General features: G+C 32.7%; 3 protein-coding genes across 4 annotated transcripts in view; 2 read left to right on the top strand and 1 right to left on the bottom strand.

The window, feature by feature from the left end:
• The first annotated feature begins 722 nt into the window (after positions 1-722).
• Positions 723-4510, top strand: LOC113227874 (glomulin-like). 2 transcript variants are annotated; one of them, XM_026460950.1, is made up of 7 exons: positions 723-774; positions 882-1510; positions 2842-3208; positions 3292-3383; positions 3468-3588; positions 3891-4103; positions 4369-4510. In XM_026460950.1, exons 2-7 carry the CDS (start codon positions 918-920, stop codon positions 4402-4404), a joined length of 1422 nt encoding a protein of 473 aa, XP_026316735.1. In that variant the 5' UTR covers positions 723-774; positions 882-917; the 3' UTR covers positions 4405-4510. The 2 variants fall into 2 exon arrangements, with proteins under 2 accessions (XP_026316735.1, XP_026316734.1); XM_026460949.1 differs by lacking the exons at positions 2842-3208; positions 3292-3383; positions 3468-3588; positions 3891-4103; positions 4369-4510 and having other exon boundaries at positions 882-2803.
• Positions 4511-4542: 32 nt separating this feature from the next.
• On the bottom strand, positions 4543-6021 carry LOC113227875 (suppressor of cytokine signaling 5-like). Its single transcript, XM_026460951.1, has 3 exons — positions 5463-6021; positions 4940-5233; positions 4543-4862 (listed from the first exon to the last, which is right to left on the bottom strand). Exons 1-3 carry the CDS (start codon positions 5936-5938, stop codon positions 4718-4720), a joined length of 915 nt encoding a protein of 304 aa, XP_026316736.1. The 5' UTR covers positions 5939-6021; the 3' UTR covers positions 4543-4717.
• A 415-nt stretch (positions 6022-6436) lies between these two features.
• LOC113228050 (F-actin-uncapping protein LRRC16A) overlaps positions 6437-15005 on the top strand; it is a 31453-nt gene continuing 22884 nt past the window's right edge. Inside the window, exons 1-7 of the mRNA XM_026461190.1 lie at positions 6437-6582; positions 6724-6821; positions 7709-7759; positions 8509-8617; positions 10322-10425; positions 11565-11677; positions 13274-13363. Coding sequence (XP_026316975.1) covers positions 6522-6582; positions 6724-6821; positions 7709-7759; positions 8509-8617; positions 10322-10425; positions 11565-11677; positions 13274-13363 — 626 coding nt within the window. The 5' untranslated portion in view covers positions 6437-6521. The remainder of the gene's footprint in view (positions 6583-6723; positions 6822-7708; positions 7760-8508; positions 8618-10321; positions 10426-11564; positions 11678-13273; positions 13364-15005) is intronic.

Raw genomic sequence — 15005 nt, forward strand, 5'->3', positions numbered from 1 at the left:
GTGGTGGTGGTGTGTTTGTCGGAGGTTTTTCGCTGTTGTGAAATCATTTTAAATATTGTATTTTTTTCTAGAGGCTTATAAGTTAAACAAGCTCATTTTATAATTCACGCTATAAAACTTCAAAAGATATTTCTAAACGTAGAACATAATATGAGCCTCCCAAATTATGTTTTTCCAATTTCTCAAGAAATTTCCCGAAAAAATTTCTACTAATTGAAATTTTTCGGAAAAATACCAAATAGTAAATGAGAGTAAAGTAAAATGAATGAAACCAATCGGTTATCTATGGTTTTTATGTGACGCGCTTTTTATTTTTGTGATAAGAAAAACGGTAAAGCAGTATTTACACAAATAAATTTATTGTAAGTATGTATTTATTACGATATACATATATTTGAGTTTCTTAATATTTTTTTTCTTGTTACCTGTTTAAGCTGATGGCTGTATAACCAATACTTAATAAATAAGTAGTACAATAGATTTAACTATTAAAAATAATTTCTAAAACATCAAAACTTACGGAATTACTGAAGATGAATTTGTTTCATGATTTTTTATTTCGCAAGTAATTATACAAAAAAAAAAACAAGCAACTGTCAAAATTGACGTTGACACAAATCATCACTGTTGCGTGTGATTATTTTTGCGATGTTCGGTTGGTAAACGATAAAAGTTATCGTATTTACGAATAATTAATTTGAGATCTAACTGCACATTATAATTAGCTCCCAAAACTCTGACTCAGTATGAGCAAGTTACCCGGACTCTTAAGATGTGAGTAATAAATTTGATATTGTGATTTATCTAGAAGTAAATTATTGACAGGCAAAAATACACAGGATAGTTTTCATTACAATTAGGTTACTTTGCGTTACTTTCAGAGTTCATTGGATATTCGAACTCTTGCATCTTTCATCATGGAACAAAGTGTAGATGTAGTAGAACTTGTGTCCAACTTATTGGATTCGGGGAAGTATAAGGAAGTTCTTAGTGTGCCCAATGAAGAGAAGTACGTCAACATATTTAAGGATAATTGCTGGGATTTGATATCAGTGGTTGTTGGGAAAATACAAGATGATACAGTGGTGTTAAAGCCATCCCTGCACGGAGCTTGTGAGGAGCTGCTATTTGCCATAGTTCAGAAGTCAGCGCCCGAAGAAGCTTTGCTGGAATTCATTGAACAGATTGAGGTGGCTAAAAATGATGCTCAGTTCAGCATAATATTGACACCACTTCAATATCTTCTGAAAAAGCTATCTGTAAAGAGAGGGAGGTCTTTAGAATGGTGCTTAAACTCCATCAGTACCTATATAGAGACTATTCCCATTCCAGAACACAAGCTAGATGGCAAGGAACGCTTGTTAATGGACTGTGATCCTAACATCAGAAGAATTACAAAAGTTTATTCTCTATTGCCGCCATTCTATACACCATTCATAAAAGAACTCAGCGCATCAGAATCAAGTATCCATACAAAACAGATATTAGTTGCTTTCTTGATTAGCATATTGGGAAAACCATTGATCTATATTGATTTAGATCCTGATACAAATGCTCAGAGTGAAGTTAGACAGTGTTGTGCTAATATCATTCAAGACATTTGTTCTTTAGAGAGGGACATGCTAAAATTTCTCTACTATGTAGAAGTTTGCCATAAAGAGAACCAAAAAGCTAAGTCTAATAGGGGAGTTGATGAAGATAATAAGACTCCATATGAAAATAGAGATAAAATCAACATGTCAACCCTATCAGGGCTATTTTACATTACTCTCTCTGGTCATTTCCAAGTTCCAGAATATTCGCTTCCTCAAGTATACTCTACAGAATACATTGTTCACACTGCATTATATTGTGTAATACATTTTCTGGGCTTCACTGAGTATGGTCCTCTTGCTAAGGCCATTTCCATGGGTAAAGCCCTTCTAAATTGTTTCTCTTCTAAGATTTCCCATAATGTACTTAATTCACCTGTGCATTTTGACTTCAGTAGGAGTTTAATGAACATAGCTATCTACTGTTGCTATGAATCAGTACGTAAGGATACAGTAAGCTTGATAGGTGCTCATATAAACAAATTTAATTATAAGGGAAGATGTATGCTCATCAAGTACTTATTGGAAGTTTCCAACCATTCTGGCATGATTGGATATTCTATCACTTTGTACAAAAATTCTATAGATGAAGCTTTCAAAGAAGCAAAACTACCTGAATGTTTTGCTGGTGCCCAGTTGATAAGCATGATTAAAAAGATATGTCACTTGCCGCATGGTGCAGAATCTGATTTGGTAGAGCATGCTGATCAGATAATCTCGGCCCTGAACTTTCTGAGGTATTTGGCTATAAAAGATACAGAGGATTTGACTGGAATAAGAGGATGCTTTGCCAGTATTGAAAATGATTATTTGAAACCTTTGAGGACTGGGCTTAATATGTCGAAAGCGCATTATGAAGTGAAATTGAAAGACTTGGAGGAAGGGAAAAGCAGCCTAGAAGGAGGGATTGAAGTTTCAATCAATGTTGGAGGAAATACTTTGGATCATGTTCCAACAGAACAGAAGAAACAAATTATAATTTCTGCTCTGAATGCGTTTCATTTAATTGAGGGCCTTGTAGCTCGTCTGGCTGAATGTATTAATATTAACAAATTGCAAGGGCTTAACATGGATTGTGAATGATATATTATATAAGTTCTTTAATAAACAGTGCTTTTAAAATGAATTTTTCTGTACTTTACCTAACCTTACTATTTTTTGAACACTAATTAATTATATTATCAATTTCACAAATAGAAGTACTAGTATTGTATTATCATCTATAATAAAAATAGATACTTTTGTTAACAGCTATTAGAAATGGGAGTAGATTTATCTTGCCGCTTGCTACCATTGCCAACACTGAGAGATTAATAAGACATTATTGCCAAACTGTTGAGAAAGAGAAAATTAATTATGATCAAAAAATAGTAGCTGTGATTCAGCCTGAGCATGATGAGGAAGATCAGTATGAACAAAATGTAAAAGATCGCATTTTGGAAAAAGCTCTCGAGTTTGTGCCTACAAATGGATGGACCGTAGAAGCCTTACGTGCTGGGGCAGAGGCAGTAGGATATCCTGGCATCACACATGGACTTTTCCCTAATGGGGGTGCAGATCTTGTCCACTACTTCAATGTTAAATGCAATCAAAACCTGGTGGATCAAATGAAAACTGTAAGTTCATATAGCCACAATATTGTATATGCCTATACAATTTTTGTTTAACAACAGCTAAATAAGAATTATGTTTCACATAGTGGACTGTGGAAGACTTGAAGGGAGATAAAGTACCAGTGAAGTTTGTGGAAAACGCCATTGTATCAAGGCTTTTAATGATAGATCCTTACAAGTGAGTTTTTTTAGCAAACATGCAAGTAAATATCTTAAAATAATTCATTATATATGAATTAAGAATACCTTGTTAATGTTTCAGAAGCACATGGGCTAAAGCAATGGCAATACAAGCTCTTCCAAACAATGTTCCTAACTGTTTAGCAACACTGTTGTCTTTGGTAGATGATATTTGTTACCTATCTGGGGACAGAAGCGTTGATGTGAGTATTAATTTTTTAAGACAGTATAATAATTCAAAATCAGGTGTTACACAGTCAGGTGAAATGGTTTTGCAGTTAAAACACATTATCCCTTAATTATAACTATATATAAATTAACATTTAAGTTTGACTTAATTATACAGCGTGTATAACAATAGTGAAAATCTAATTCTTTTTCTGTTACGACATTTGATGTTTTATAGTGCTAGTAGCAAGTGCTACCTTAAGAAAATTCATATTTATGTTTCACAATGACTGTCTAATTGTGTGCAATACTTTAGATTAATGAAATTATTTTTTAGTTCAACTGGTATGTCCGTCGAGTAGGCGTAGCTGGTATATACAAAGCGTCTGAGCTGTTTTACCTCACAGACAACAGTCAGAATTGCAATGCTACAAAAAAATTTGTCCAGTCACGCATTAAGGATGCACAGCTTATCCAATCGGCACTCAACTTGAACCCTGTGAACGCAGCCTCTGCAGTCCCACAAACTCTCACTGCTGCATTCGTAACGGTAATATGTTTGATGGTTACTGAAGGTTATAAAATGTAATGTTATAAGTAAGAAAGAATATCACCATAATTATAAATTATTTGATTTGAAATTACCATTTTTTTCATTTCAAAAACCAGATAACACTCACCAAATCTGTGGTAAACCATTATTAATCTCCACTAAATACAACATAAATGCACATTTAATGAGTATGCCATTTTTGTAAAATGGCTGTTGTCTCTACCTTATAACTGTTTGTTTTATTAATATTTTTTATTTCCAGGCGAAGAACATACTAGGAATAAATACCTTAAAGTAGCTCCAAAGATATGCAGTACTTGTGGGAACCATAAATGAGACATATTTTTGTGGTATTAGTATTATATATTTTCGTTGCAATTTCTAGAAAATAAATTATGTAGGTGTGATGAATATACTTTTTTAATTGTATCTTATAAATGAAATTAAAACCCAATAGTAGCATAATACAATGGTCAGTTTTTATTAAAAATATAATGTTTCTGTATAAAATTTATATGAACACTTTTTACATATTACTTTAAATTACAATAAATGACATAGTGATTTACATTATTACATGCATTGAATATCTCAAAGGCACAAAGTTGTGACTATGTGGATACAATATAGTCACTGCCTAAAGACACGTAATTTATAAGATTTGGCGGGAGAGGTAACTTATTCCATACATTAGCTGAGACTTTCTGTCTTATTACAAATCTGCAGATCATTTGTAGAGAATCCAATTTGGCAAACCTGAAACAGATCAGTTACATTATAATACTTTGAACGTGTGATTGCTGAACATTTACAATACAAACTACTATAACTACCTGTTCAAGGGTCTTGCTAATTTGACTGGCATTTCAAACAAATTTGATTTGACATCAACTGTAGCACAATGTTCCGATATCCTATTGGCTGGCACAAATGTTTCATTATTCAAGGAGAAGAGTCCGTTTGCATGACGTAGCCTAGCATGTAAAGTCCGTCCCACACAGCGAAAAGAGACACAAAGTATGTGGCGAGAATCATATGAGTCTCTTACAAGGAATACATTGTCATGTTGCCCTGCTAGTAGTTCCTCAGCTTCACTAGATGTTATGCCACCCCAGTACCAACCATGCCTGAAAAAATTCTAGTGTTACAAAACAGTGCTGTCTTTCAGTGCAAAGAGTGCCAGCTGCAAGTTTTCTAAATTTTTACGACTGTCACAGTTTATTTTCTAAAGTAAGTGTATTATGTATGTTTTTGCTGGTCATGAACCTAATATCTATTTTTTTTCTTATGCCAGCTCTGAAAGTGTTGAATGAAACGGAGTCTTTGATGTTTCTATTTATTTAAGGGTTCACTCACTTGGATAACTGGCAGTAAATGGCACAAGTTTCCAAAGAAGAATGTTGATGATGTCCTCTCAACACTGAATGGCCATCTGAGTGCTGACACTTTATTGCTTGTTTACTAGATTCAGCCTCCTTTTTAGCCTCACAGCCAATACTAATTCGCTTTTCTGACGACGTACAAGGCTCACTCTTCGTTATACTGGAGTAATCTACCGTATTCTTACTAAAGTACCTCTGTAACGATCTCACACTGCCTGTTATAAGTAGCCTGTTTTTCCAAAACTTTACAAACATATTGGTATTAACTGAAGGTTTCCGCTCGGGTAAGAACACACAATTAACAATATCCGTATTGCTTAGATCTCTTTTATTATCGATAGTTCTTTGTAAATGTTTACATTCCATCGGTTTCAACCACTTGCGAAGACAACCAGTGGTGAGCCATTTACGGCGATTGCAATGAGTACACCTTTCGTAATTCTTGTTCATTTTTTACAAACATCAAAGTAAATTATTAAATTGAAGATCTTTATATAATGTAATAGTGAATGAACTATAGATTAACGCAAAATATAGGAATTTTGTACTGGTTCGCAACAAAAAGTACTTGATTCTTTGACATTTTACATGTTCCAGTTTATGACTTTTCGTCTTCCCTCTATGCTTAAGTGCTTAATTAAGCAAACCGAGATAGCGTTATAGACTTTATGGAAGAAAGACTAAGATGTTGATTATTAGCATTTCTGAATAAAATCGAACACCAAAATATCATAGACTATAACATTTTTAGTGTTGCTAATGTAATGAATTGTACTTCAGCCGATGGGAGTTGCTTATGGTATGGAGGGGAGAAAGGATGACTTCGTCATTGATTAAAACAAAAAGTAGATTTGTCTGTGGTATCTCTGAGGTGTGTGTTGTGGTGATTTTTATGTCAATAATTTCATTATTTATTGAAATGTTGTCTACTATTTGTTAAAAGTGTCCAGAATTAAATTAGTTTCTTTGCAATTATTTTGGAAATTATTATGGTTATTTTGTGGGGTGGGTAATATAGTTATCCGTTGGTGTAATGACATTAAAGAAAATTGGAAAAATGTCAACAAAAACCCAAATATCGACAGAGCTAAGCGGTAAGTTTACCAATTTAAACGTAGGATTGAAATTGTATAGTATTACTGCAGTTTTAAAGTAATACAATTGTAATATATGATACATTACACATTTATTTTTTGTGACCCCAAAGTATATACCCATTTCCTTTTTGTTTACAGAAAGCATTAGCAATGTTTTGGGGAAAAACGTTAAAATTCTGTACAAATCCCTCATACGTATGGAATCAAGAGGAGACAAAAACGACAACAGAGTCTTGGTAAGTATTGAGGGAGAGACTATATTATATTTATTATTATTAGTGCATATATAAATTTTACACTTGTATAAAATTATTTAGACGTGTTGTGCCTTACACCAGACATACAATTATGTGTTTGTATAAAGATACCTCACAAGATTAAAAAAAATGGATGATAATATTTACAAAGTACTATTTTCCATGATAAAACTACTTATAAGTCCTGAACAATAGCATGAGTCATTTAGGTGTGTCTGGGGCTGCCGTAACTGACTTTGTGTGTGTTCCCTTTGGGTATCCACAATGTTCTGTTATATAAGATTGCACCAATTTACTCTGAAGTTTAGTAATCATTTAATCTGTTACTAATGGATATGGCGCTCGAATGTACAATTGGTATGAAGGGCATTCAGATCTTTTACAGAGGTGTATATATATGTTGTTGAATAATTAATTCGAATTTTTTAATATTACAATCATTGTAAACCTTATCTCTACTCATAAAATTAAAAAGACATAATTAATTTATAAAAGATAGGTGTCAAATTATTGCAACAAAAGCTCATAATTAGTTTTTTGGTCTCATGTTCGAGAAATTCTTTCGATTTAAACCAACCTGATTAGCATGTTTAAGTGGCACCATTTATTTATTTATTTTATTTATTTATTTACTTACTACTATTGTAAGTAATGGGAACAAAATAACTAGTAATTAATAATGACAGTCATTTATATTAATGTTTTATTGTTCTACTGCAGGATTGCAGTAGGGTAAAAGTAGAATTTGCCTTTTAATAAGGGGTCTTACTGAGAAATATACACAGGTGTACAGTAGAACAGGTGATAATGGTTCACAGACAACATTCCTAAATTTTGAAAGATTTAATATGGTCAATATTTTTCAGGTTGTGACAGCATTCAGATTGTTTATCACTACAACAAAAGTACCAACAAGGGTAAGAATGACTTTTCGCTTTGTTAGTTACTTTCTATCACCCCTCTTTTCAGAGTTTTATTTGTTTGGAAGTAGAAGGAATTTAGCAAAAAAAAAAAAATTATAGAACTACATATCTCACAAATGGAGTAGGTACCTACTTTTCATTCAAATCCACAACAAGCATTTGTACATAATAATGTTGTGTATGTTATTACAGTCGAATCTAAACACGTTTTCCTTATACATAAGTATAATAAATAAGTAAACAAATTTTATATGTATTAGCTGACGTTAACTTGAGCAGTTTCACAAAAAAGTAAATACATTATGGTGCATCATTAGTATTATGTATGATCTATGATGTGTTCCAGTGTAGTAGTAGGCTGTAGGAAAAATCTATGTATTATAATTTTATTGTTTTTATTGTACACTTATTACAATGTGTTTTTTATAAGACAATGTATCATAGACTTTGTTCAGTGTAAATAGAGCTTGCAGTTGACTATAATTTTAGTAAATATGTAACTCAGAATTAGATAAATTTAAAATATAAGTAATCCTTATTATTTTTTTAGTGTATTTCCATAAAACCAATATGGACTTCCAGAAGAATATATTAGAATAATTACATATAGAAGATGGTTGTAGCCATATCTGTACAACTACTTTCTGTTTATTAAACATTTCCCTCTGCAGGGTTTGAAGGAACTTATGAAGTTACTAAAATTTATAAAAATTTCATTTAAGTATAAATTTTTCACCAATTAGGTAGACAATGGATTTCACTTAATGGAAATAGAAGCTCTGGAAAGCAAGAAGGCCAACCATTTGTCGATAACGCTCATTCATGAACATAAGCCTGTCTCCATTCTTATAGGTAAGTGTCTAATTACATCCATTGTTCGTTTAATTGGGCTATAGTGTGACATTGACACCATGTCAGATAATAAACCATTTTCCTGCTATTTTCCTTTCTATAGTTATATAATCATTGCTTTGTGTCTCATTTCACATTTATGACTCAGTCTGAAGTATGATGGTATGTTTTATTAATTAATTAATAGGTACCATTGATTCACTAATGTGCACTGTGTATTTTTTTTATTTCCCAAGTGGTGTTATTTCGTTAGTTATGTTATTTCCCAATTTTTTTTACCTTGATTGTATAATTTATTGTTATCAAGATTACTAAATGTAACCTTATGAAATTTTCTAGTACTAACAACCAATTAATTCTGTAATACATATAATTGCATAAATTTTATATTATGAAACAATTTTATACTATGTAAGTGGTAATCAGTTTTAAATTTTCTTGTTTCCTCATCGCTTGTGTTGCGGTCACCAAGCTGTTATTTAGATCGCGACGCGGTCACATTAGGAACGTTGTTAGTACGCCAATGACTAATTCGAGATTATAATTAGTGTAGTTTTAGAGTTCAAAATACACTACGAATGTTTGAATCGAATGACTTCCGATTATACACCTATGAATCATGTAAAGAATAGAACTTGTGTGGAAACTGGCATGTTCCGCAACTTCGTGTGGGCGAAAGGTCAAATTACGTACCAACTGATAAAATGTGCATTTCAATTTAAATGCACTGCCTATAAACACTTTAGAGGACTTTTACAGGAAACCGTGTGCTGGTTAACATTTACGTTTGTTTATACACTAGCAATTAACAGTACGCTAATTCGAATTTTGTCGATTTTGCGTTTTTAATGCCAAATTATTCAGCTAATTTCAATTAAATTAAAAACTAAGAACATAGTAGAAATTTAATGTTCATATATTTTATAGTCTACGATGAATGACTTGTATTTAAAAAATATTAATTTATGTTTCAATGCCTTTTCATAGGCTCTAGTGAAAAGTTGCAATTTTTAAGTTAGCGTAGTGTTATTGCTGGTGTCGATCTACCAACATGGGGCACGTATACTGCTACTGGGTACGCGTCTATTTGTAATAATCCTCATAATCCTCTTTAGAAGAGGATGCCGTGTCAAGGGCCGCTCTGGTCCATTGAGGGCTGGTGTTTTCACTAATCTTTTAATGATTTTGTTAAACTTGTCCGATAAACAATTTTTTAAATTATACTTTTATAAACAAATATAAAACAAACCACATAAAAAGATCTTTCAAGCCGTTTGTCACAAAAGCAAGATTTTGCAAAAATTTAAATGAAGTAATTGTACTCAATTAAGTATTATCGCTTAGATAACGCAATGAAAGTAAAAATGATATATTATACACAGGAAATAAAACTATTTTTCGGATCTAAACCACGTATATTTGTGTTTTTTTTTCAAACGAATGTTTGATGCTCTTTACTGGTCACGGCTGACTGAATTATGTATCTGCGTGTAACAACGCTACTTTTTGGACGAGTTGTAGGTATATGCGTACCTACTCAGTACAAAACAAGTCTTATTTTCTGTGTATATTACGTTATTTGTGTAACACACGATTGTACTTTTTAGGATACGTAAAAAAAACGAACGAAAAGTTCAGTTTGCTTCCTTATCCCGAGAAGTTTACTTTGTCAATACAATAACTAGATACACATTTCATTTACAGGCGAAGAAGGGTCATCGGAAGGTGTGATAAACGTGATCCACGCATTAGCAGCGGCATTCGATGACCTGTTCCCCGGTGTCGCCGTAGAGGACATCATAAGCAAGGTCAGCATTTAGGCATGACTCACACCTTTCGTTTCAATTTATTTTCCCCACACATTGTAGCCAATTTATACTCAGCAGCATAATAAAAACTTTATTTGCTTAATTAAATGGTTCTCATTTGGACTAAACATTCGAGTAGATGGTTATAGAGGTTGAAGTTTTATGAGTAACATTATTATATTTCAGAGTTAACTTTTATAGACGAATTAAATAAACGTTGATTATTTTGTTCTAAAGGCGTCACTAAACCGAGACAAAATACAGTATAGTTATGGTAAATAAAGAAATAAGAGTGCGCAAATGAACTTTGAACTTGGAATAAAACATTTGAATCACGAACTGGGTACGCAATAGTCGGCCTCTTTCCGCAGAACTGCTTCTATTGTAAATATAACCGACAACTTCGACATTTTGTTTTCGTAATATTAACTTTGTTATAAAGTAGACGATTGTAAAACTGAGTAACACTTTTTAGATTATATGTTATTTCATAATATTGACAGAATAGTGTGTTTTTAAAATGGGAAAGTATGGGGAAATCCGAAACCATAGAAGATACAAAGAAACTGTCGTAGGAACCATCAAGTTTTTTTTTTATGTAAAAACAATTTTGGCATACTCAATTTTTTGCTCAAGCGTGAGTTGTCCGTAAAAATGAATAAAATCGATTAAATTTTTTTTAGTGCTTATCAACTCAGTTTCATGAAGGGATCATTTCATTGTATGAGACGGAAAAATCGGTAGCTAACTAATTATTTTTTCATACAAAATGAATAAAATTGACAATGTTTTTTAATGCGAATAGTCAGTTTCTTATAAGTATGACTTCATTGTATCGGAAGAAAGAAATTGGGACAGCAGAAGTTGATGAAATGTAATTTAAAAAATTTCGTACAAAATGACCCATACATTATTTTAATATGGTATTTAATATATGGTATTTATACCATAATATAACATTTTATTAAATACCTTAATTTAATATAATAAATTAAATTAAGATATTAAGTACGTAAAAGGGTTCAAAGATTTGTAATAAGGAAAGATTTAATATATATTGTAACTTGTATCAAATTCTTTCAATGATTTGCTATTTGTAATATAGAATATACTTCACTCAAAAACTTTTAATGGCACAGGTGAACCTTCCATTTCAAATACAACCAGTTACCGGCACGAGGAAACACTCAACTTGCGGCGATTTCTCAAATCAATATGCAGCGATGTGCGATCTTTGCCAAACGCCCTTCAGGTAATATCCTCAAGCCATCAACTCTACTTTCTAGATGTTTGTTAGGTTTTTTTGGTGTGACTGAAGGTTTAAAAGGCCTTACTCTATTTTGTTGCAGGTAATATATCAAAAGTCTTAGGAAATGAAACTATTTAAGACCTGTAAAGGGCCTGTAACGTGCGTTGTTTGAAAAAACAAGTATACCCGAAATAATTGTTTCATTTCCTGTGTGTTACAATCGCGAATATAGTTTAGAACGTTTGGAGTAATTTCGTTATAATACTGTTTTTATTTGTTTAACCGACTTCAAAAAAGGAGGGGGTTCTCAATTCGACTATATATTTTTTTGTGTGTATGTTATGCGATTACTCTGGCATTTGTGAACCCATTTTGATGCTTCTTTTTTGTTGGAAAGAGGGTACCTCAGAAGCGGTCCCCTTTAAATTTAAAGAAAATATCACCACCTCTAAAGACCACCTGGCAAACTAGCAGATGAATGACATTTGAGGTCGGTTTTTTAGTATTCTATACTGAGATTATTATGATACCAAGTGCAGGACGAACAAGTCTTGCGGCTCGGTGGTAAGCGACATGCCTGTGCATAACAAATGATAAAGGTGTTTGACCCGACCGCTGGTCGTGATGGTCTCACTTAATCCTATATAAATTGATAGCTGACATTGATATAAAGTAACAACAAATATAAAAATTAACATAAGCTACCCATGTACCTTGTTCAAACCCTTGAATATTAATACATAGTCATAGGTTATAGAACACTATTCTAGTCAACTAGAGTTGTCGTTTAGCTGGGAAGTAGACATGAGTAAATGAAGAAAACTATGAAAAAGTGTTTACTAGATTGCTATTCCAGTTACTAATTACTCATGTAAATTTGGCTTCATGCAACATACTGAAATAAATAAATAACGCACACACTTATAGCCCTGCAATAGGGAGACCCTATAGCGCGGGTGCCATACGCATATAGCCAACCACAAATTACACCCAAACTCACGAGAGAAATAAATGTAGGTCATACAAATACTTCTCCCGGCCCGGGAATCGAAGTTTTGACTTAGAAAAGAGTACTGTATTATATCTCGCTACATCTGTAGTCATCTAAGCTATGATCATACTTTATTTTTATTTGTATTATATTATTATGTTATTTTTGGAAAACTTACAGCTAGGTAACAAGAACAGAATGGTAAGTATGATACATGCCTGACAAACCAGTGTGTGTATTGCTGAGGGCTAATTAAAAGTTTGCACAGATCATTATTTACAGTAAGTTGACGACTTAATAAAAATATAAATAAAATTAAATACGTGACAGTGCACTTCAAATATTTGCTATTTAAAACTCATGAGTGGCACTGCAACTCTCAGTGTCACTTCCCACTAGCTAGACGCACAACAAGTTATCCCTTCACTGGAATGATAAAAAACGGTATAAACAGCTAAATCAAAATAAACAAAAAAGAGTAAACAAAACTTATTAGAGAACAGGCCGTGCTATTGTTTTTTAAATACTTTCTAATGAAAAAATAAGCTCATCACTGATTAAATGGAATACGTATTTTTTAAATCTTGTATTTATTTGTGTTATTTCAGAGCTGAGGTGGCGTGGGATATAGATACTATCTATTTGGCGCACGATATTCGCATGCTGCATTTAAAAGACTTCGATCATTTGGACCAGAGGTAAGGTTAAGCTTTTATTGTTGTTGTTTCTGCGATTGTTATAAAATTATTATTGATGTAATCGTGAATAATAATGACGTCTTCTACTGCTTAACTTACGTATCGTTTTTGTTTGTTTACGGTTTCGGGAACTAATTACGTATTTACGGAAACAATAACTATTGTTTCCGTAAATACGTAATTAGTTCCATGTGATTCCAAGTGTTATTGCGGGTGCAGACGTCTTAAGGCCCCTACATACGGGACGAATCGGTAGTGTATGTTTTATCTAAATCTACAGCATAAAACCCTTTGGTTGGTTCAGCATAACAGTGAGAGTGTTGAATCAATGACTGGAAAAAATAAATAGTAAAATTAAGGATATTATACATTGATTACTATACGGTGTGAAAACACAACGCACTCCCCAGCGAATAATATGGTAACCGATAATTCTAAATTTTACAGGAAAAATAAACTATTTTTTGTGTATATCTCGGCACAGGTGCATCGTGGGATAGTTATTTCTATGTCAAAACAAAGCTAATTTTTTTTATGATATTTTTGTATTAATTTTACTAAATAAAGTTATTGATGAAAGTAATATTACTGAAATTACAGGCCCAAAATATAGTATGCAATGCATCATTACCGTATTATTCGCGTGTAAACCCAACGATTTCGTAGTCAGTATTAATGCATTACCGTATTATTCGTTGAAAATATGTGTGTCAAAGAAGGTAATGTGATATTACGGCTTTATTCGGATGAAATCCAAGCGATAGTGTATACAGTAATAGTACATTACGGTAATATTCGTTGATGTATGGTATCAAAAATGAACAGTAAGGTAATTATGCAAATACATTCTGTATAAAAGTAACAATAAAAATAAAAATAACACACGAATATAACAAGCTATAATTGTTTTAGCTTTACATGAAACACAATATGTATTTCTTTCGCGAATAAAATGGTAATCATCACTTACGGAAAAAAATTAACGATTGCGTAATCTGTATTAATTTGTTATCGAATAACGGTGGATTTGATACGATTATCGTGACGATTCATCGAAATAGAATATTGTCTCTATGTGTGGGATTTCGAACTGTATTTGATTCGATTTGTATATGTTTAACTATTTTATGTACAGTTAGCTCTGTGTTGTGATAAGTAATGATTATGGTGGGTGTCATTGTCATTCTATAAGTGATGGTTTATCAAATAATTTTGTTTGTTCTACTTACTATGCTCGTATCTGATGGATAAGCGTTAGGCATATTAACATTCTTCTTATGATAGCGACGCCGATACCGTTATCGGAGTTAGTGCCGAACATTTCTGTTCAGCGCCTTAAGGCCCATTTAGATGGAGAGAGTTTATCGCACGCTTCGTGACGAAAAATCGTACGCGATTATCGTAAGCAATAATCGCCATAAGATTATCGTATCATAATGTTTACATTCAGGCAAGAACTAAAATCTCGCCTACGATGATGTCATACGAGATTCGCAAGCAACTTAATCGCCGCCGCCTCGACTGTTTACACAGAGAAATATGTAGTAAGGAGATTCTTGCTTACGAGTTTCGACTTGCCTAAACACGGTCTCGTATGACATTTTTTCAAGTTCATACGATTATCGTACAAATCGGTTCGAAC

The sequence above is a fragment of the Hyposmocoma kahamanoa genome, unplaced genomic scaffold, assembly GCF_003589595.1.
Source record: "Hyposmocoma kahamanoa isolate Upper Pololo Valley unplaced genomic scaffold, ASM358959v1 220, whole genome shotgun sequence".
NCBI lineage: Eukaryota > Metazoa > Arthropoda > Insecta > Lepidoptera > Cosmopterigidae > Hyposmocoma > Hyposmocoma kahamanoa.